Genomic DNA, 23,990 nt, shown 5'->3' on the forward strand with positions numbered 1-23,990 from the left:
GGGCCTTCAAGACAAGGCATCTACCACTTTGTTCCGAACTCCCGGAGTATGGACAATCTGAAAATGATACATTGACAGCATATTTGCCCATTTCATATGCTTCTCAGTGAGCTTTGTCTAAGTCAAGAAATATCTCAGACTTTGGTGATCTGTTTTAACTATAAAGTCTGCACCCAAAAGATAATGCTTCCATGTATGGATGGCATGAATTACAGCTACCAACTCTTTCTCATAGATTCCCAGATATCTCTCTACATCCCGAAGTCTCCTGCTCTCGTAGGACACTACATGACCATTCTGATGCAATGCAGCCCCAACACATTCCCCACAAGCATCACAATCCACATCAAATGGCTGATACAAATCTGAAACTATCAAAATTGGCTCCGTCATCAACTTCTCTTTGAGTGTGGTGAATGCTTTCTTCTGTGGGATTCCCCATCTGAAAGCTGAATTTTTCTTGGTAAGGTTGTGAAGTGGAGCGTCTTTGTCCACAAAATGCCTGATAAATATTCTGTAGTAAGAACACAGGCCTAGGAATCTACGGACTTCATGCACAGTCTTCAACTCTGGCCATTCCTGATTGGCTTGGATCTTTGCCAGATCCATCCGTATCCCATCTTTGGATATTATATGCCCCAAGTAATGGATCTCTCCCAGGAAGAATTCGCTCTTCTTGCTGTTTGCATAGAGCTGGTCATTTTGCGGCCCTAAACTATAGCAAGATGTTCCTTGTGCTCTTCTTCGTACTTAGAAAAAGACCATAATGTCATCGAAAAAGGTACCCGTGAACTGTCTGTAAGGTCGGACGATACGATCCATCATCCTATTGAAAGTAGCTGGGGCATTAGTCAATCCAAAAGGCATCACCAGATACTCATATAACCCAAAGTAGTGCGGAACATTGTCTTATGCACATCCTGAGGCTATATCCTCACTTGTTGATAACCACTCTTGAAGTCTATCTTGCTGAAAACTGAAGCCCCATTTAACTGATCCAGCACATCATCAATGCGCAGAATAGGGAATCTGTTCTTGATGGTAATTTTCTTCAATGCGCGGTAATCGACGCACATACGGAATGAACCATCGTTCTCCTGTACGAGCAGTACAGGGGAGCAAAAAGGAGAAGAACTAAGCTGAATCAGCCCCTTGGACAGCAAGTCCTGCACCTGGGCCATAATTTCAACTCTGTATGGGGACCTATTTGGTGGCTCACTACCAAAAATGAGTTCTATGCCATGATCTTCGGGTCTCTAACGGGTTAACTCCCCTGGCAAAGCATCAGAAAAGAAATCTTTAAAATTTCAAGAAACTGAAATTTATTTTGATCTCCCTCACTTATTTCAGCATGCATTTCAACATCTCTCTCTTTTACAAAAACCATGTAAGCTGAAACTGCAAACTTTATTTCTTTTCCAATTAAACTATTGGATACAATGGGAATAGTTTCCCCTCTATTCCTAGCAACCACACGCTGTACTTTGCCCCTATGTACAAACTCTAACACTCTCTCAAGAAGAGTCAACTTCACTGCCTTGCAATGGAACCAAGGCATAACCAAAACCACATCGTGATGTTTCAGTGGAGAGATGAAGAAGTCTTCCTGATCCACATAACTCTGTACATGAAGACGGAGCTTCCCTATCAAGGGAGTGATTGGCACAGGGTTCCCACAGAACATTTACTCAGCATCCAAAGCTCTGCCCAACTCCTCCGTCTTTATTCCTAGCCTTAGGGCTGAATCCTCTGATATAAAGTTATCTGTAGCCCCGGGATCAAATAAAATCAGCCCTTGCTAGAGTCTCTAATCTTAACCCATAATAGCAGCAATTCTCGTTCCTCTGGGTTTGAAACATGACCTAGTACATCATGAATTCCTCCCCCATTGGTTTGTGCGGTCCCCGTGGCTTCTCTGTCTCTTTTCCCTTCGGAGTCGAAGGCTTTTCTGGACACTGGGCAGCCACATGCCCCTCTTTGCCGCATCTGAAGCATTTACCCTCTTTTCTGAAAGTTTCAATCTGTTCAGGGGTAAATTGTGATCTTCCCTTATAGAGCTTTTGTACTTTGTTTCCCCTTGACTTCTAAGGCTGAAATACCCTCTTCTGAGCCTTGGGAAACTCTCTTGTCTCGGACTTGGAGGTCGCTGGCTTTTTATCCCCCAGTATTCCTACCTGTAGTGAAGGCACAGTAGTAGGACCCTACATATACACAAGACTAGCCACATTGGCTGAATGCATAAGATCTGAAATATCTTTGATATCCGTAGTGTTCACTTGGGCTTGTATCTTTGGAGTGAGTCCTGCCCATAGTTACTAGAAACGGCCGTTTCTAGCTTGGAAACGGCAACAGCGTTTCTTTCAGAAACGCTGTTTCGTAATCCCTGTTTTTTTTTGTTTTTTTTGGCATGTGGGTTTGGTTGTGTGGCTCTCTTTTGATTAAACTGTTTATGCCTTCTTTTGATTGAAACTATTTATGGCGTGTGGGTTTGGTTGTGTGACCCTCTTTTGATTAAACTGTTTATGACTTATTTTTCGCCGATTCGTCGCCTCCTGTCGTCGTTTCCGCCGCCTCTAATGTTGCTACTCTCCAGCCTCTCCATCTTTGATTCGTGGGCCCTGGCACCCGTAGCCTACTCTCCTCTCCATCCCTCCATCCTGCAGGCTGGTAGCCGCTGCTCTCCATCCCCCCACTACCTCCCCTCTCTTACCTCTCCATCCTCCTTCTACCTCTCATCCTCTCTGACTCCTTCTACCTGTCCATCCTCTTTCACCTCCCCATCCTCCTTCTACCTCCATCCTTTCTCACCTCTCCATCGTCCCTCTCACCTCTCCATCCTCCCTCTCAAACTTCAGATTGCTGTAGCTTCAAACTTGTTAGAAGTTAGAACTTAGAACTTAGTTCATGACACATGTTGATTGTTGAAGCGTCATTCATGGATAATAGATGATACTAGATAGATAAATCATCATAGGAATTTAATATCATAGAAGCATGCATGATGCTTCAAGTATAGATAATTGTATTATGAATAGTTTGCACTCTATTGATAATTGTATTATGTATAAAAAATAAATTTTTATACATAAATTGTACCATATTGCCGTTTCTTCCGTTTTTGTTTTGATGAGGGCCGAAAGCTCCATTTCCTCGACTTTTCCCGTTTTCGTTTCTTCCGTTTCCGTTTTGGCTAGCAACTATGGTCCTGCCCGATATTTTCTTAGTTGAGTCTTGTTTGAGACTTTTTTGAAAGGTGACTTGCAAATATGAGTCCCAAAATTTCTGATTGCAAGACTCAAATGTATCTTGTGCATCCATATGCATACTTTCCCAACCAAGGAGGACATGGTCACGAAACTGCTTGGGAATGAACTCTTTATAAAAGGCTTTCTTGAAGCCCTTCCATTTCTTGGGAGCTGTATAGGTAGCAATTTGAGCTATCCACCATGCACTGGCTGTACTAGTCAAATGCAAACCAACCATACAAAGTTTGGAAGACTCGCTGAAATTTTCCAGACTAAAGGCAACATCAAATTGCCTTATAATTTGAATTGCCTTATCGGCTTGACCATACTAGCCATTGTATGTGGTATGTGGTGAGTCTCACTACCACCATCTTTAAACTCTCTAGTCTCTGCTTTCTTGCCAGACTACTTCTTGTTCTTCTTCTTATGCTTTGGCTTTGAGGATCTAGAAGAAGAAGATGATGTTGATAATAAAGAGGTAGAGCTAGAAGAAGAAGACGAACTAGATAAACTAGATGCTTAGCCTTTTTCTTCTTGGAAAGAGAACCTTCTCTTTTCCTCTTTTTGCTGTCCTTATCGCAATACTTCTTACTCTTTCCCAATACATCATCTGTGGAAAGAGGAGTAGGACTCAAGAATCGCTTTTTGCCCACCACTTCCTGATTTGCTCCACAGGGAGGCTCCTCTGGCTCTTCCTCAAAGAGAGATTGTACCATCTTGCGAAACAAAGGATTGCTTCTTGTCTCTACCAACTGAGTAATCAGCTCTCTGTAGGCATTCTCTTTATTTGTCTGCATACACTCTGCCTGCCGTACCTGATCAGACGCTGCCATTCCCTCATGGGATGATTGGGCATGTTGTTGTGAAGCCATCATTGCAACTTATCTAGGATTTACAAACTCTCACACACACTGTGTATGCAACTAATGCACTCAACCTTCGTTTACCAAGAGAAGATACCTCAACAAGAGGTGTCAAGTTCATAAGAACCTATAATATTCAGAAGCAATCAATTCATATTAAGTTGTGAGATATCTTGAGTCAATGTGAGGGATTCTTATAGTATTCATGGTGTGGGGTGGTTTTTCATTTAGCATAAATATTGACCTCTAAATGTATCAAGAAAAAGTGCAAAACTTCCACTTGGCATCCATTCAAGTTGACGAAAAGATGACTTTTGATATTTTCATACAAAGTTCTAAATGTTTGGAAGATGAGGGACAAATAAATGCCCACCTCACCTAACTAAATTTTAAAAGAGCAACTATGTGCCTAAAGAGATCAGTCAGTGCCCTGACTTAAACTCATGAGTAAAAGATATAAATTTCCTAGAAATAGAACACAATCAGTACCCATGGGAATTCCAATTGCTTATCAATGTCTTGATTGTTAGATTTCAGTCAACAAAAAACATAATATAAAAGTGCCCTTTTGACCGTTGTAGAATGTGCATGTATCTTTATCAAATGTAGATTTCAACATTCTGAGACGAATTGAATAATTTTATAGACTTGCATAATTTGCACCATATCTCATCCTTACAGAGTATTTAAGCTTTATTACCTACCAAAAGCAGCAGCAACATGCCAATATGGACCAGTTGGAGAGAGATGACGACTGTCCTCAACAGCAGCAATGTCTATTTTGCTGCGTCCCACTCTCACCACAAGCCCCTCAACTATACCTCCCCTCCCATCAAACAGCTCCACCCTTAGAAAAATTCACAGATCATTCAGTGAGATGTCCGACAATATTATTTCATAGGTTGAAAGAAGAAGCTCCACAACCATTTCTTTCAAGAATAGCATGATAGCTTCTTATTGTACCTGTCATCTATGCCAAGTCGTAGGGCCTTGGACATGTGCCAGAATTCATCCCCTTCAACTGACACCATCAACCCCTACTATTAGAGTAAGAAGAAATAACAGCCATTAGGAATGCTCTTTTGAGGTCCATTCAAAATGGTTTTTAGGACAGCATGGGGACAATAATACAACCCCTAAAGAAAGATTAGTAGCTCCTGTAATATAATCTCATGCATTCGAATACTAATTAAGAAACAAAAACGTCTTCCCATTCAAAATATCTGATGGAACAAGAAAGACAAACTGGAAGTAGAATTTTCAAACAAAAACCGTGCTTGAGTAAATCAGCTTGCACTTCCCAATACCAATGCAGTTTTTTGCAATTTTGCTAAAAGAAGTGTATTAGAGCTAAATGCCTGACATAGCTAGACGATTCCAATGTTCCCACTAGTACCACTACTGAGAAGCTATCCAAATAAATCCAGCAAAGTTGATTGAGAAAACAGAACCATGACTGGAGAAAAGCAGATCATACTACATGCATCAATTCTTTCCTTAGCAGTCACATACAACTAAACCATGCTTTGTTTCTGTTGAGCTCAGATAAAGTTGTGCTTGGACTGAGAAAGCAACATGAATGTCGTTCTTCTCATTTTTAAATTCATCCATGCAACTTTATATGACAAAGACATAGTATACTTGCCTATACTTAGTCAAGTGATACACATATTATCACCCAAACAACTCTGTACTTAGTCAAGTGATATACATATTATCACCCCAAAGAACCCTGTTCAGCAAAGTGCCCATAGCCTTAACGATGTTGCATTTTCAATGACAGAACCTGTAAATAGACCTCCCTATCGAATGAGTTTTATCGAAGAAGCGGAGGTGCGAAGGCAACTAGAAGAATACCTCAAGTTGGCGCAGATTCAACCAAGTTTCTCACCTTTTGCTTCGCCAGTGATATTAAAGAAGAAAAAGGATGATACGTTTCGCCTCTGTATAGATTACAGAGCATTGAATAATATCACTGTTAAGCACAGGTATCCGATGGCTCGGATTGATGATTTGCTAGATGCACCACATGGAGCCGTGATTTTCAACAAGATAGATCTTAAGTGGTGGCTACCATCAAATCCGGATTAGAGCCGAGGATGTGCATAAAACCGCTTTCAGAAGCAGGTTTGGTCATTATGAGTTTTTGGTAATGCCCTTCGGACTTACCAATGCTCCAGCTACATTCGTCATGCTTATGAACGATTTACTACGTCCATATATCGGAAAGTTTGTAGTACATTTTATTGACGATACTCTAGTGTTCTGCAAAAGTATTACTGAGCATCGTGAACACTTAAGAATAGTGTTCAGTACATTGAGGAAAGCCAGTCTTTATGTAAATAAAAAGAAAACTATACTATGTATATTTAGGATTCATAATTACTCCAAAGGGGTAAGAAATGGATCCAAAGAAAGTGGCTGCGATACTGACTTGGCCAATCCCTCAGAGTCTGACCGCTTTGTGATCATTCTTGGGATTTGTCCAATTTTATAGAAGTCATATCAAAGGATATTCCAAAATAGTATCGCCATTGACTGATCTGACCTCAAATAAAGTACCTTTTATATGGGGACGGAATCAACAAGAAAGTTTTAACACCATAAAACAAGCTGTGGTCACAGGACCGGTGTTAAAAATAGTTGATCCCCAGAAACCGTTGTTCCTGGAAACCGATGTAAGTGGCATTGCGGTAGGAGCAGTTCTTCTTCAAGAGAGAAGGCCAATAGCCTTTGAAAGCAAGAAGCTTAAGGTGGCCTATAAATTAGAATTGCCACAGGGTTGCAAGGTGCATCCGGTTTTTCATGTTTCGCGCTTAAAGAAATTTTTACATACAGATGACTCACTAATCAAAGGTGTGGTTTTGTTTCAGGAGATAGAGGATAATGCAACAAGAATCCTGGACCGAGGAACAATGCAAGTGCGAAATCGGAAGATACCCACGGTGTTGATTGCATGGCTTGGTCAGCCTCTATCAGAAGCTACCTGGGAATCCGTATACCAGTTGCAGAGAGTGTTCCCAGACTTTATCATCGAGGACGCTGATGTCTGAAGAGGGAAGGAATGTTACGCTCTAGCTGAGGTGGCATGACCTCGGAAAAATTAGTCGACATTTTCCTTAAGGATCTACGTTTATAATATATTTGTTTGCGCTTCATGTAAATGATCGGGAGGGAATTAATGTCAAGGTCCTAGGTGAGGGCTGATAGCACCAGACTAGGTGGATCCAAGGCTAAGGGCCTAATGCAACAATGTGCCTAGGGGCAAAGGAAATTAAAGTATCCCAAGAGAGGGGTGAAAAGATGCATTAGGAAAGGCCCTATGATGATGACATGTGGCATCTAGATCCATCTAGGGAGATGGGGCTTGTTGGAGTTAGTGAGAGAAAGAGAATGGACCTTCATGTGATTTTGGATTTTCGATTTCTCTGTGAGCTCTCACGCTCTAGCAAGGATTTGGCTGGGAGGATATTCTGTGGCGCTACTCCCGTGATCTGCTGTAGTAAGTAGGAAGTTTGTTTCAAGTTTAAGAATTGACCTATACTTCTATAATTCAAAACCTTAGGCCAGACCTGAGTACATACCCTTTCTTCTTCCTCAATCTCACTCTGTCCCAGCTCGGATTCTTGATCTATCTACTCCCACATGTGCCTAGCATCATCCTCCATCCCCCTCGACATAAATCGCTACTGGCAGATCTTTTTCCTAGGCTGAAATCGTCACACTTTTCCAGAGCTGTGTCCTTGCTACAATCTACGATTTGATCACCCACCTGTCTTTCCTACATGTAACTGCAATTTGCTTCTAGAGCTTATTTTTGTCCTTTTGTATTGACGCTTTACCACCTGCTATCCTCTGTGCATCTCTCCACCTCTCATGCATCACCATACTGAGTGATCTCGCAATTAGGAACCTTGACCTTGAATACTGATGTATGCATGTGGGCTATGCAAAGGAGGAGACATGGAAGGAAAATTGTTGACTAGCTATCCAAATCGTTACAGATCTAAAAGTTATTACAAGTTCACATCAATCGGGCAAGTTGGCAATGTTTGGTGCTTTTCAGCACTGAGTTTGGATTGCAAACTCAAATTTGGAAAAATCTACACATTTTGTATTGATTCCTATGTGAAGAACCAGCCTTCTCTAGAATGCAAATGTGTGCAATGCATGCAGAATTTGAATGCTGATTGGCCCTCCAATGGGAAAGAGTGCCCTCGTGAGAGTACTTTTTTCTATTTTCGACCTACATGCAAGGTGGGAGAGAGATGGCGGATGAATGCAAGGTGAATGAAGAATGCTACGTGAGATTCACAATGAAAGGGTGATACCCTTTCATTAATGTCCCTTGAGATCACTCAAGTTCCATCTTCCCATTTACACCTAATGCACCCTTCCCTTCCTATTGCCCCTAGGACCTAGACACATGTGTGCACATTTTTATTAATAGAATAAGTATCACATGTCCAAATTCGATGCCGTCTGAAGCAGTGGCTCCAGCTCGACTAGTCTTATCTACTGAGATGATCCACCGCCATAACAAATTAGTCGGTGTCCATCATAAATACATATACATGTTACACCATTGGCGTATAAGATATAATAATGTTTTAATGTCTACTAATCATGGATTAGTGATTTCTCATCATGACACTCCCTCTTGCTTGAATGGGCAGAAGTCCTCTTATGATCCTCTCTTGTCTCTTTCTCTTGCGTACACTTCTCTTTTACTTCTGCATTTGCATCTCCTCTTCATAATCTGCAAATATTCTTCTCTTGACAGTATACGATCTCTTCTGAATCAAAACTTAAATCCCATCTTCAAGTTCTGATTCCTCTTTATGCTGAATATTCAAAATGCAGAAGTACCACTGCAGTTGCTTCTTCAATATCTCTTCATACTCAGAATTATCTTCTGAATACCAAGCTGCTGAAATCTCTTTATAGTAACCTGCTCAATAAGCTGAAACATATTCTCACAAAACGGTCAGTATTAAAACGATTCTCTCACCCAAATGTGTTATTGAACTAGGTAGACTTTGGCTATAGATGATTTTGCGATGGAGAACTACTTAGTCTATAGAAACTATAGACCTTCAATCTCTTTTTCCAACTCTTCTATTTCAGCCCTATTCATCCTATCAGACGCTCTACATGGATTTTTCTCCGTCTATACTCCACAATGAATATGTCTACTCTCTATTCAGTTTACACATCCATACACCAGTGTTGGCTGAATGGATAGCATTTACTCTTGGTTCTATGTTCACCATAGAGTCCTGAGATGAGGAGGTAGAAGCCTCACCCTCTTGCTTGGATGCTTTGCCTTTTCCTTTTACAGAATTTGTTTTGGCAATTTTGGCTAATAGAGTAGGACATTTATGCCTTATGTTTCTTACATCCGAAACATTTACCCTCCTTAATTAGCTTTTTCTTTTCATTGTCAGTCATGGAAGAAAATGGTATCAACATTTTGTACAATAGCTTTGTCCTTTCCTTTGTTGAAGGGTTTACGAGGATTCAATTTCCTCTCAACAATCTCAGCCAATTTAGTGAGGTCTTTCAAGATGGTTGGGTTGAACATTTCAACCTCATACCTCACTTTCCGGGTTAGGGCTGCTAAATACTTCTTCCTCGGTTGATCCCTCTCAGAGCTCTATCACGGAGTTCTTTCAACTAGATCACATGGACCCCCACGAGACAAGGCCTCGACATGACCGTGACCTGACAGCTCAGACAGAGGGTCGACACACAGATCACACTTGGAGACATCCCCTCCTTGTTTAGAGTCGGAGCCCAATCAACGGGGGTCACAGTAGCCTTGGTCAGACACAGAGCTACGACAAGGAGACGTGCCAGGACCACACCTCTGAGCGGCCGACGACACTCTATTACCAACTTCATGCCTCCACTACCTCATCCATCCTGATATCTTGCTGTTGCCGATGATGATGATGATGCTGAGATTGATATATAGTCGACCATCGACATGACTATGTTGTACTTAGGACTTAGTACTGCCATTCTGCATTTTTGCATTTTGCATTGGTATGGATGCTCATTCAGTAACTTCACTACCACAGCTTGTTGTATCAGGATTTTTACACTCATAGACCCATCAATCTTCTGAAGACTTTAATAAATTTTCTTTCTTTCTTTCTAAGGAGAGTTTCTAGAACCTAGCTATAAATTCAGCGTTACTCTCATTATCGAATTGCCTGAACCTTTCCCAATGGAAGGTCGATTCTTCTTCATGTCTCGGAGGCATGAAAGAGGCCTTAAGCTGCTCTACAAATTTGGACCATTGAAGAATAGGCTCTTTTCCCGTTTGTATTAAGGACCACCACATCAAAGCATCCTTCTGTAGATGTAGTGTGGCAAGAGCAAGTTTCTCGTGATCGGTCTTATCTTGATGGGCAAAATATAGCTCAAAATGGCGAATCCAATTGAGGATTTTATCTGCCTCTCTTGCTCCATCATACTTTGGGAATTCTATTCTCTCTCGATGTTGAAATTTGGCTCTCTTCGAGGGGGTACCTAAGTCTTCATTCCCAAGATTCAGCACTCTCTTAGTCCCAAATTTTGTCATAATTGACTGTTCAATCATATGGCTAAGCTGAGAAACCAGCTTATCAACGGGAGACTCCTCCCTCCCTCTTGCACTTGGGATTATAATCCATATGTATGGGATTTTGAGTTAAGGGCGTAAACTCAGCGCCTTGCTCTTGGATGGACTCATTTCTCCCTTCATTTCTGAAGGAAATCTCCCTATCAAGAGATTCTTGGAGAGATGAAGTTAATTCTATATGTGGGTTATCATACTCAATAAGTGTGTAACTCTCATCTACATTATCCTCTTCAAGAGGAGGTGATGGTGTTCTCTCCCTATCTCCTTCTGGTAGTGGAGGAAAAAGGACAAGTTCATTATTAAATATCCCTTCTCCTTCCATTCTTTCCTTTTAGTATAGTAATACAAGAGAGAAAATGACTTGCTGTAATTTCAGAAAAGGGGTTTATTTTACAGCAAAAGTCAAGTGTTGTATAGTTGGTGGTACTTATCCGACTCCCGCTTGATTTGTGTCGAGAAAACACTTGAAATGACCTCTTCTTCCTTCTCTTTTAACCTTTTCTTCTTGTATTTCTGCTGTAAACTGGTGCGCTCTGTTTGGGCTGATTATTTTGAGTGGATTGGAGCTCTAGATACCATTACAGAGGGTACTTGATGGGTGGATCACCCCCTTAAAATCTTGTTCCAAATCCGACGTTCCGTTGGGAAAAACTGGGGGGGGGTCCTCTTTTTCCCACGGTTTAAGGGTTTTAAGGGTCTATTCGCACGGGCGGGGGGGGGGGGAGTCACCCCGTTAGGACACCCCGTTCCCCATCCACATAAAAATCAAAGAAACCCCTCGCCTAAGGGGTTCCGAATTCCACCGTTCCAACTTTCCTTGCTGCAGGCCTGCTTTTTTCCCGGGATTTCAGTCCTCTTTTCTTGTCGTCCTGGTCACATTGCCGCCATCCTCCCGTGCAGCGCTGATTCACGCAGAGATCTGCAACGCTCTGTTTGCTCTTTCGCACGAGGCTTCATGCTGCCTTCCGCCTGGTTCTCCTCGCCCGTGCCTCTTCACGTCACTCCCTCACTGTGCCTTCTGTGTGGTCCCTTTCGTACGCCGCCTTCTCATGCGGCTCCTTTGCTGTCCCGCACCGTTACACCTTGTCTCGTGCTCGCTCCTCCTCCTCCTCTTTCCATCCCCATAGTGGATCGTTGAAGCTTTGATACCAAATGTGAAGAACCAGCCTTCTCTAGAATGCAAATGTGTGCAATGCATGTAGAATTTGAATTCTGATTGGCCCTCCAATGGGGAAGAGCGCCCTCGTGAGAGTACTTGTTTCTATTTTCGACCTACATGCAAAGTGGGAGAGAGATAGCGGATGAATGCAAGGTGAATGAAGAATGCTACGTGAAATTCACAATGAAAGGGTGATACCCTTTCATTAATGTCCCTTGAGATCACTCAAGTTCCATCTTCCCACACCTACCCTTAGCCTCTGACCCATGCATCTACCATTCAATGCACCTTAATGCACCCTTCCCTTCCTATTGCCCCTAGAACCTAAACACGTGTGTGTACATTTTTATTAATAGAATAAGTATCACATGTCCAAATTCAATGCTGTCTGAAGCAATGGCTCTAGCTCGACTAGTCCTATCTATTGAGATGATCCACCGCCATAACAAATCGGTCGATGTCCATCATAAATACATATACATGTTACACCATTGGCGTATAATATATAACAATGTTTTAATGTCTACTAATCACGGATTAGTGATTTCTCTTGTCATAACATCCTATGTCAAAAATCTATTTTGTTAAAACATTATTACAAACAAAGCTGTGCGCTACACATCTGTCTAAGAATTGTCTTGCTCAAAGAGTCCAGACCACTTTGGATCTAGAAAAGAACACTCGAGGCGCGCATTGATGGATTGTTGGGGTCGGATAGCAAACAAAACAGCCGTTTTTGTTTGATATTAGATCCTCTCTCTAGAGATGGCATCGATCCTAGGGATTCCCCTTGCTCTGGATCAAGGCACACATGCTAGCAATGCTTTCCGAGCCCCATGTGTAGATATCACTAGTTGTTGGCAAGCTCTGAGTTTATCTTCAAGCCAATGTGGATCACATCAACTTCATATGGGATCAATGATCTCTTGGGTTATCCTTAGCATTGTCAAACCCAGCCGACTTTAAATTATATGGTGCATACACTCACTGTCAAGCAACATGATAAAAGCATCATCATCAAGATGGGGATTCTAGCGATATGATAGCCTTGGTAAGTCACGTTTAAGTTTCTATAGTAATTCGTAATTCAGTTCAAACATACGTAATCTATATTTGGAAAAAGAAACAGAGAACTAAGGGTAGGATGAATGAGTTAATAAACTCTCTCCCTTCTAAGAGACCCAAAGACCTCAAAACGAATCTCATATTCAGCAGTTAAGCTCCTAACCAGGCAACTTATCGAGTGAGTAAAACTCAGTACAAAGGCATTCAAAGATAGGTCCATGAAATATGGAACATGGGTTAAGAAGACCAAGTTGTTAACCATTCTACTCACCAATAGTACTTTCGGTCAAGAATAATGGTTCTTAGAGATAGTCTATTGATTAAAAGCTTTACAAAAGATAATCATCAAGAATTGGTTTCCGATAGATGACATGCAAGATTGTTCTCAAGGGTGCCTCTATTTTCACCTTGATAGAAATCCTTGGCTATCTATACGATGAAAATAATCTTCCAATAAGTAACATTCTTTGATAATATCATTGGAGATGTAATAGGGAAAAAGTCTACTCTCTCTCTTGCTCACTACTACCTGAATTGATGAAATAATTCACTCAAAACACAACTGGAACTGTAGATAAAGTGTGAAAGTGAAATATTGTCATGCCCAAAGGGCTAAATACAACTGTAAATAACTGAAAGGACTAAAGCACTGTATAGAAGGCATGAACCCTCACTACAAAAGAGGAATGGACGTATTGTATGGAGGGACTAAACCCTCACTGCTGAACTGACTGCTAACTGCTGCTATCCGGACTGAACTGAGTCCTGAAGATGACATGGAGAGGATTGTTGGAAGGAAGCCAACCAGCTGCTCCTGTCTTGCCCTATTCCTGGCTGAGCTGGACTGAAGGTGGGATGAAGAACGAGGCCAAGGGGGCTGCCTTATACAGGCTTTTAAAGCAGATTGACCAACACTGGTCAGCACAACTGCAGCTCGGTCTAAAGTCAGCGTCCTATCTTTTTGACAAAAAAGTCAACTCTATGTTTTTTGACCTAAATTGTCTTCTGAGGCTGGTGAACGGTATTTGTTGGTGCTGCAGCCTGTTGCCACCATGCCACAAGTTGTGGATGCTTGTGTCAGAGATGCAATTGAGGCTGCTACTAATCTAGGGAATGCATGTTTATATAGGAATAGGGCTGGATAATGACCAAGCCAATCTATGGCCTACAAGATACCACAGATTGACCCTACTAGGCCTACAAACTGCCGACCTATTGCTGATGTGTCACCGGTATTCCTAGAATGGGAAAAAGCTATGTCGATCTGTTTAAAATGTGGACCTTCATAAACCATGAGTGAACTACATATGCTATCATAAAATGCATCCTACAGTTTCTTAAATTATATCTGTTGCCATGCAAATATTGGAGTTAATGTGCATCTCATAGTGATTGAGTGGGCTTATTTGTGGGTGTGCCTGCCCTTTTCACGATGGATAGAGTGTGGACAGAGGCCTTTTCCAAGGCTCTTGGGGAGCCTGTTTGGTTCAGCCTCTAGAGCTGGCTGGCCAAGCCAGTTTTGTCCCTAACCCTAGTCGAGTCAAACCGACTTGTAGGTCGGGTCACCTGACCAGGCTGGTCAGTTGAATGACCTTGGGGCCGGGCTGTCCAAGAGGAATAGCTTGGAGTTGTGTTTGGAGGCACGATGGCAAAGCCAAATTAAGCTACAGGAGCACGCAAGCTAAGTCATCTAGGAGTGCCACCGAGGTAGGAGAACAACATATTTTGGTTAAGATAGAGGACCACGCTCTGGTGGAACTTTGGACTTGTTTTGTATTTGTGTCCATTGGACGGAAATATATCTACTACTCATTCTATATCTTTCCTATAAGCACAGTCTATTTACTGGCTTGCACATGTATGTTGAGCAAACTAAGCAAAGAAGATTTTTGCATTCCACCCCTAACACTACTGTGTGAGTTCCTAGGCTATTCTATATATCTTCCGTTGCGTATATCCTTTGTTGTGGTTATTCCTAACATGGTATCAGAGCCCAAACGGAGAGTTTGTTGGCCTTGAGTCGGTCTATTTGGCAAGTATACATATCCCTACCCTCTCCATTGTTGGGCATTTTACTCTTCTGGTGTATTCCCCTCACCCTTCTTATTGGTAATTACGTGCATATGGTTGCAAATATAGAGTACTGAGTCCTGATAGTTGAGGTTGATGGAGTTGAGGGAGATTTGGAAGAGAGGGTAGGCCATTCCATATTGGCTATTTCTCAAGAACCCCCTAGCTGAACCTATCCCCCGAGTTCCGCTGGGGGTTTAGCCCAACTCGAGGTTAGAGATCCTAGGAACTTGTTGCGAGGTGAGCAATGAGGGGGGGGTAGAGAACAGGTGACCGACGAGGGAGTGGCGGAACTGCTACTGGCGACGGCGCTGCTGCTGCTGCTGGTGGCGGTTATGCTGCTGTCGGCGGTTATGCTGCTGGCGGCAATGTTGGCTAGTTGCAACTAAAGCTACCGAAGGGCAGCCAAGGTAGGAGACGAGCAATAGGCTGAGCGGGCTGAGGCGACAGATGGTCTACCGGCTAAGGGCTACGGCTACAGGCAGGGCAGGTGACGGAGGGCTACGGCTAGGGACAAGGCAGGCGACGGAGGGCTACAGCGACGGAGAGCAGGCATAGTACGAAGGGCTACAACGACGAAGGTAATGGCAACTGTATATACACATGTCAAAGCAGCCATGCGGTATGCCTAATACTGAATGGAGGCTTCATGATGATGATGATGATGATGATGATGATGATAATGATGACGACGACGGAGCAACTAATATCCAACACTCCAAAGGACATGATATCCTTACACTTAAGTCGTGAGATTTACGGATCAAGCTCCTTCAACAATCTTACAAGTTGAAAGGGACTAAGGTGTGGATAGCTAAGGAACTTACACGAGCTCCATTGAAGAATAAGGCAACGGAATTAGCTAAAGTCAAGGCTGCTAGGAAGGATGGAAAATGGGCAGTTTACCATGAAGGCATAGCACTAATCAAAGAGTTTATATCCAAACCAAAAGACACTCAATCTTAAACTAATGTATGGCTGATTACTCTTTCAAACTATTATGTAGGCACTCTAAATAATTGGGGGTGCTTTTGCACTCCCTAGGAGCTGCCATGTGCCCTCCCTAAAGCAGATGTACTAGATGGTTTTTTTGCTGTCCCATAGACCTGTTGGTCTCCCGTGGACATTAATAGACTCTCTCTCTCTCTCTCTCTCTCTCTCTCTCTCTCTCTCTCTCTCTCATATGTATGCTTCCGCACTACACACCACTTTCACATGATATCAAATGTCTAGGTCAGCTAGGGACCAAGGGAGGGTAGAAGACAGGCGCAATTTGTGAAGGTTTTGAGACGTTAAGGGGGGCAGATCGCTGCTGCTATGTCCTCCGGAGCCGCTGCCTACATGCGAGCTGAGGCATCTTTTGGCGGTGGCTATTGTGCGCAGTCTGCTCCTCCCGTGTTCAATTCACAAGGTCGGCTACCTCCTCCAGGTGGCCTGTTCAATACGTATCTGTTTGGGACAGCCATCCAAGGCTTACGAGGCAGGTTTTGAGCAGCCTTTGAAGGCGATTTGCAGCAGTTCTCCTAGGCAAAGGGGCTGTCTGCCCATAGCATCTTGCATGTGTGGTTCAGGGCAGTCCGTCCAAGGTTCTAGGCAGCAACTTCGGGCTGTCTGCCCATAGCATCTTGCATGTGTGGTTCAGGGCAGTCCATTCAAGGCCAGGACAGCCAGCAGGAGCGGCAGAGGTTCACGGCATGGACAGGAAAAGAGGTGGGCAACAAGGTGGCACGTGGAGCATTGTTTCAGGTTCCATGGCAGAGGTTCACCGCATGGACAGGAAAAGGATCGACAGCAAGGTGGCATGCGGAGTATTGTTTCAGTGCACTTCCCACCCACCTTACCTGCATTGCGCATGGATGAAAGCATCACCTGTGACTTGTCCAAGATCGTATAGATCAAGGTGAGCTGTTTATTCTTTCTGCCAAGATCATCATCAGGAGTACAAGGTTCTGAATAGCACCATGGGTCCCCCGTGTACAAGCAAGGAGGACAAGCTTGACGGCACGAATTATGCCCACTAGAGGCTCAACATGAAAATATGGTTTGTCCATAAAGGCTTGTGGCAGCTTGTGCAGGGCTATGAACGAAGACCTTAACGTCCTAAGAGCTCGCTGACTGGGAGGACAAGTTTCAGGAGGAGCTCAAGGATTGGAGGATCAGGAATTGGTCAGGACCATCACCAAGGAGGTTTCTCCAGCTATTCAAACACTGGAGAGTGCATCTGAGGTTTGGTCTACACAGAGGGCCTCTATGCCAGGGCCTCGACCATGCGTGGTTCATCTTGCAGGGACAATTGTACAATCGATTTTCCAACGGGAGTGGAGTTCTATGCAGCCTTTTCTGATGTAGACCAAGATTCACCATGATCAGAAACTGGCTATGGGTGCTGCTTTGACTACCAGTCAGTTGGCGTCGCTCATTCTTACCAAGCTCCCTCTCGATTACAACATTGTTTGCCCAATCATTGAGGTGCCAGGTCAGAACACGTCAATTGGACTTTGATGACCTAAGCTCCCTTCTCCTAGAGGAGGAATCGGTATATAAATACCTTTTTAAGACTAGAACATATCCAATCGTACAAATTCAGACTTTTGTTGTTCTAAAGTCCAAAATTCTACAATGAAAATACAAGGGAAAACGAAAGAGAAGAAAAATGAGTTAACAAAAAATAACGACGAAGAAGAAAAACAAAAAAAAGACATATCTAGCAAGCAAAGCAACGCTACATCGTTATCAGTGCCCAAGCATAAGCAGCTGCTATATTGGGTTTTTGGGCAAACCCAATGCTTACTAAAATACTCAATTAAGCAAAAGGGAAAGATAATAAGAAAGGAAGAAGAAAGGAAGAAGGTGACTAAGAAACAAAAGAGACAAAGACAGGGGGCGGAGGGGGGGGGGAATCTCTCTCTCTCTCTCTCTCTCTCTCTCTCATATGAGTAAAAGAAAGAATGACAAAATGAATAGATTATTTAAAACATAAAAAACTAAGGAACCACTTACACTTATGTACCACTTCCTACAATGATGCAAAATCAAATTCCTTACTAAAAAGCACATGCACAACAGAGTAGACTGAACTGCCACCTACAAACAAACTGAGGTAAGAGATTACACCTCCGTCTGGTCACAACTCCAAGGCTAACCTGCGCCTGGGAGTACTCCAAATAGAAGCTGAACTACACCTCCAAATAGAAGCTGAATCTGTTCTTATCTCCCAAGGGAAGCTCACGATTACTCCAAGTGGTACTTCAGGTTTAGGTGAAGCACTTGTGAACTGGGACCTAAAGAAAGAAAGAAAGAAAGAGAGAAAGTTTATTAAAGTCTTTGGAAGACCGATGGGTCTATGAGACTGTGAAAATCCTGGTACAAACGAGCTATGAGTGTGGAGCTACTAAACGAGCATCCGCACCAATGCAGAGTGCAAAAAATGCAAAATGATAGTACTAAGTACAACATAGTCATGTCAGTGGTGGACTACATATCAATCTCCTCCTCCTCATCATCATCATCATCGCCAACATCATGGTGGGTAAGAGCAATGGAGGCATGAAATCGGCAATAGATTGCTGTCGGCTGCTGACGTCTCCTGGTCATAGCTTTGCACCTAACAAGGGCTACAGTAACCCTTGTCGACCGAGCTCCGACTCTAAATGAGAGGGGATATCCCCAAGGGTAATCTGTGTGGCAACCCTCTGTCTGAGCTATCGAGTCACTGGCTCTGGGTCACGATCATGTCGAGGCCTCGTATCGTGGGGGTCCGTGTAATCTGGCAAGAAGAACTCCGTGATAGAGCTCTGAGATAGATCTGCCAAGGAAGAGTCTGCTCGTCTCTATGATCGAAGTTGCCTCTCATGGTGCCTAACTGCCTCATGAATGAGGCCGCAAAGCATCTCTAGTCTGGATAGGAGAGGAATCGAGACAAAACCCCAAAGCTATCTCTAAAGAGGCAGTAGAAATGCCCTCAGATCTCATAGTAAAGCGTGGTTGGGTCAATATATATTATAACTACTAGCCCAATGTTGCCACCACATAACCGCCTCACCAATCAGATGAGGGGCGGCTAGGTGGACTTTGTCTTGTTCGTCCTTAATGCGTACTAATGAAAAGTGAGTGACAAATTGGTAAACAAATTACAAAATAGCTGAGTGGTCACACTTACCATCATATTTTGTGAAGTCCAGCGTGGACCGGATGAGTGGAGTTATTGAATGCCCACTTTGAGCTGCAGGGAGGGTATTGGACTTATGTGCATCTCATAGTGAGTGAGGGCTTATTTTTGTGGGTGTGCCCGCCCTTTTCAGGATAGGACAGAGTGTGCACAGAGGCCTTTTCCAAGACTCTTGGGGGGTTGTTTGGTTCAGCCTCTAGGGCTGGCTAGCCAAGCCACTTTTGGCCCTGACCATGCTCGAGTCAAAACCATCTGCAAATCGGTTGACTCACCCTAGGGTCGACCAGTTTGCTGGCCCTGGGTCAATCTATTTGGCAGGCTATATATAGCCCTGCCCTCTCCATCGTTAGGCATCTCTTCTGGAGCATTCTACTCCTGTTTTAGTGTATTCCCCTACTATATATGCTGTTGCCATTGCCTCTCTCTCCCTCTCGGGTCTAGGATGATATAGAGTATGCCCTCAGTTCCTCATCTAATAGTACAGGCAGAGCTTGCCATGACACCCCTCCATATTGATGCCATCTTTCAGACAACGACATTCCTTCAACAGAGTTTGGGCCCTATCCCATTGAGACTACCGAGGCTGGCACAAAAGTCATCCAAGCAACTAGCACAGAGTGGGGTTGATACAGTATGATATGCACGCATATCCACTTGGTTTGCCAGACACGGTATCCAAATGGACCGACTTCCTTCCTTTCAGTACAACATGGATGCACCAATAGAGTCAAGCCCACGAGATGAGATTAATCGTACCATATGATTAGATCTACTGCAGCTCCATATGTCTTTGAACTTTGGGGGGAGGAAGACTAGGAGTTCCCCACCAAGATCCAATTCTACCGCGACCACTCTTTGAGAGTATCAAAGGATGGACTCATCATCAGACCCCAGGACCTCGAGGACAGAGAAGTCTCACATGCACTAAGGATTGCCATTGAGCAGATACGGATCTCGTCACACCAGTTGAGGATTGAGGTAGGGATTGCGATAGGGATATCCAAGGAGCAACGGCTTTGCAGGCTATGCAAGTTGGATGAGGTCGAGACAAAGGAGCATTTTCAAATTTCTATGCACCTGTCCAGCCTACTATGAGATCCAGAGACGATACCAGTGTCTCTTTCAAGAGCGACACGGCTTTGGCCCACTCTCACGGTTGATGCACTTCCATGACCATGTTTGCATTGGACTCTATCTGATAGAGATACAACAGCACAGAGAGACACTACTACAACAGATTAGAGAGTAGCAGGAGGGGGCCGTGCCATAGGCTACTGAGGCAAACCAAGCACAAAGGCATGTCACAGACTACTATGCATTTGACTCAGTTCCAGGGCACAGCAGTGTGGAGGAGGAGGAGCTAGTTGATATGAGGGCAGCATGGATCCACAAAGAGAGCCGACACGATGCTCCCAAGAGAGAGGCACACAGACCACACCTGATACGGAGAGGGACCAGAGCACACACGATAGAGGTCAAGCCTATCTCCGCTCTCTTCAAAAGGGACCGCCACTAGACAAGGCATCACTCTCAATATAGCCCATCGGATCCAGAGATTGAGGCGACCACTTCCATGCCACAGCACAAGACAGCTCGACATACACAGATCCGAGATATTCTCCCCGTAGCCTATTGGAGAGCCACACTACAATGCCGGGTTTCAGTTTCTCAGTGTCAGCTTTGAGCTTGACTTTCTATTTTGAGTTTTGTTCGAGCCATAGTCACATGAAAACCCGTTTCGTCCTCTTCGAAACTTCGAAACGCGAAACAGACGAAACGTTTCGAAATAGGACGAAACGCTCTCAACGAAACCTTTGTTTTGCCCAAATCAAAAGAAACGTTTTTGCCCCGTTTTTTCTAGAATCCAAGGTGTTTATGTTTTGAATTTCCTTTTAGTATCTTGACTTTATATTTCTCTTTGTTCACTCTAACTTAAATATAACATATCTTTTTGTACCTATAAGGGTATATATTAAGTATCAATTCGAAACCTATCCGTTTCGTCTGACAACACGAAACGAAACGAAACAAAACCTGTCGAAACAGCGAAACGGCGAAACAGACGAAACGTTTCTTGTGACTATGGTTCGAGCTCTTTGAGCTCTTTAGCCTAGTATAGTTCTCAACAAGGGCCCTAGCGCGCCCTTTGCTTCAGCCTTTTGAGGCTTGTATGAGTTACTTTTTGCTTTATGTACTTTGTCCCATAGGCCCACGAGGCCTCCCGAGCACGTCTCTCTCTCTCTCTCTCTCTCTCTCTCTCTCTCTCTCTCTCTCAGATGTACGCTTCTGCACTGAAAAAGGGATCAAGACTACTGCATGTTAGCCAAGTTCAGCAGAGCTGCCCTATCATGCAGCCATTTACTCAACTGATCGTCCTATAGGCCAGGCTTTTATGTGGAATCGTAAGAAAATTGAAGAAAGCAGCTAGGAGCCACGGAGAATCGGACTAAGGTATGTCCACATTCAAAGTTCATGCGCAAATGCATTTGAGTTTGCGCTACTTCCACTATAATAGACCGTACGTATATGCACTGGCCCTGTAGCCTGTTCTGTTTAGCAAGCGTTTGCCATATTAATCCACGTCTATGTGTTACCCAATCTGAAGATTTATCAGTACCTCAGAACGAGGAAGTTCATCAACAAAGAAACGGGGAAGGCCACCACGCGCCTTGTCAGGTGTAACTGTAGAGAGCTGTTGCGCAGCAGAAGACGTGATTGGAGCCAATCCATTCACCAAGCCACCCTGCATCACGTAAATGCACGACCATGATAGGCTAAGCTGCTGAAACGCAAGGCGGGAAAAGAGTAAGAAGATTAATAACCTGAAGAAAAGTGGGCAGGGTGATCCGATGAGAGCCTAATCGAGTGCCAAGAAATAGAGAGCGCTCTGAAACATCGAGTGCAATGAAAGATTTGTAACAAGCAGAAGCATGACGCCATGACAAGGCAGCCATGGAAGCAGGCATGCTTCAAGCATCATTCAGGGAAGTTTTTTTACAAAACCAAGAGAACCCATGCAAAATTTACAGAGACTACTTGAAAAGAGTAGAAATGGAGGTGCAAGATCTCCCTAACAATTTTGCCAAGAGAGTTTAGACCAAGCGGCTAAAACTTGTGGCTATGTGCTGGTCCCAATTGGTGGAGGGAGGGTCAAGATGGTGATATATCCATATATTCCTCACATTTAGATAATATTTAGGTAATAAAATGTTCCTAAAATTCAGTTCTTAAAAAAAGTGGGATTAAAGGTGATCCATATGTTTGGAACCTCATTAATGGATTTTAAAGTGTGACTCAACCTTTCAGTGTTTTCAAGCTATAGCCTTTGACGCATCCTAAATCAATACAAATCATGTGTTACCATTTGGAGTCAATGAGTGAAAATACTCAAACATAGGACTTGGCGGCATTTATGTAAAGAAGACAAAAATTATAAAAATTCCCTTTGGGGTTATAAAAGATTTCTTTCGAGCTCTTTGTAAATGTCCAACCAAAGGAAATCATCCTCACAAAGCTCAAGTGCATTTATAAAATGTTGCTCAATGGAAAGGCTTACGAAGGAATTTATTTAAAAAAAGTATATGGAAGAATACTTTTTGACCTTGCTTTTAACTTTTGACAAACTCAATCCATTGGCAAATAAGTTAACGAACATACCTCACTGCTGTCCTAAGAGAATCTTTCCCTTCGTATGTCTAGTTGTCTTGATCGAAGTAGAAGTAGGAGTAGCAAGGTCTATATCTACATGGGATTGTTTAAAATATGGGCCATTAGGTTGGTCATTATCAATGGGTAGATGGATAGGAGTTTAGAAATCCTAGAAGGGGTACTAGGTGACAAGTGTGAATAGTTTATATGTACTTAGGGTAACCCACATTCAGGATATGTATATATTGTATCATGTTCAAATTTTATATAGTTAACAAGCTGGTGTCTTCTCTCCTCCTCAGCATTGTGCATTTTGAGTACGTGAGTTGTGTGGTCACTTTTAACATGGTATCAAAGCTCTATGGTTTAGCTTGGTATGTGAGTATCACGAAGTCTATGGTTCAGCATGAAGGTGGAAGGTTGAGAATCATGTGTTTTGTGTCAACTCTCAAATTTATTGATTATATATCAGTTCCATACCTTTCTTGACTATGTGTCAGTCTGCCTGTGTGGGTTACCTCATTTTTCTTGGATTGTGTGTCCCTGCTAAGTGTGCGCAAGAGAGGAGTGTGTCAGATTTTTGAAATTTGTGTGAGAGAGACTATGTGGACAATGGACTAAGGTGCATTACAACACGCGTTGTAAATGTGATTGGTTCAAGACACTTGATCTAGTAAGGGAGCTCCAGATGTTCGTCTTGGAGACAATCATCTTCTTTTAGTCAAAGGAATTGATGATAGACTACTTCAGCTCTCAACTAGTAAAATCAAATCAATTTGCAATGTTCATTAAGTTGCAACTTGCCATGAACCTATTGCCACTTATAGAGTGTGATGATCAACTCTTTGATGACAAGATTGTGCTCTTGTTCATGCAGGAAGAGACTATTGGACATGGATTGAGAGATGGCATCTTTTACAAGTTGGCTGGCACACCCCTACACAAAGAGCATGCATGATTGCACATACTAATGTTCAAATGTGTGGCACCAAAGGTATGGTCATCAGTGATTGCTTGCTATCCCAGAATGGGCTTCTTTGAGCAAGTCAATATATTTGTGTTCGCACACACACTTGCGCATGATGCCATCCTTGCCCATGCGATATAGTTGTCTTGCAATTAGCTGATATGGTGTTGTGTCCTT

General features: G+C 43.1%; 1 protein-coding gene across 2 annotated transcripts in view; it reads right to left on the bottom strand.

Annotated features, from left to right (window-relative positions):
* The window catches only part of LOC147895351 (methyltransferase), a 57,941-nt gene extending 35,685 nt beyond the window's left edge, over positions 1-22,256 (bottom strand). The window contains exons 1-4 of one of the 2 annotated variants that reach the window (XM_087383778.1): positions 22,021-22,256; positions 21,816-21,890; positions 5,072-5,145; positions 4,813-4,955 (exon numbers count right to left, since the gene is read on the bottom strand). In XM_087383778.1, coding sequence (XP_087239904.1) covers positions 4,813-4,955; positions 5,072-5,145; positions 21,816-21,890; positions 22,021-22,164 — 436 coding nt within the window. In that variant the 5' untranslated portion in view covers positions 22,165-22,256. Of the gene's footprint in view, positions 1-4,812; positions 4,956-5,071; positions 5,146-21,815; positions 21,942-22,020 lie in introns of both variants that reach the window. The other variant, XM_087383777.1, reaches the window with a different exon arrangement.
* Between the last annotated feature and the right edge of the window lie 1,734 nt (positions 22,257-23,990).

The sequence above is a fragment of the Dipteris shenzhenensis genome, chromosome 13, assembly GCF_047967505.1.
Source record: "Dipteris shenzhenensis isolate YYH24624 ecotype China chromosome 13, Dip_SZ_1.0, whole genome shotgun sequence".
Taxonomy (NCBI): Eukaryota; Viridiplantae; Streptophyta; class Polypodiopsida; order Gleicheniales; family Dipteridaceae; genus Dipteris; species Dipteris shenzhenensis.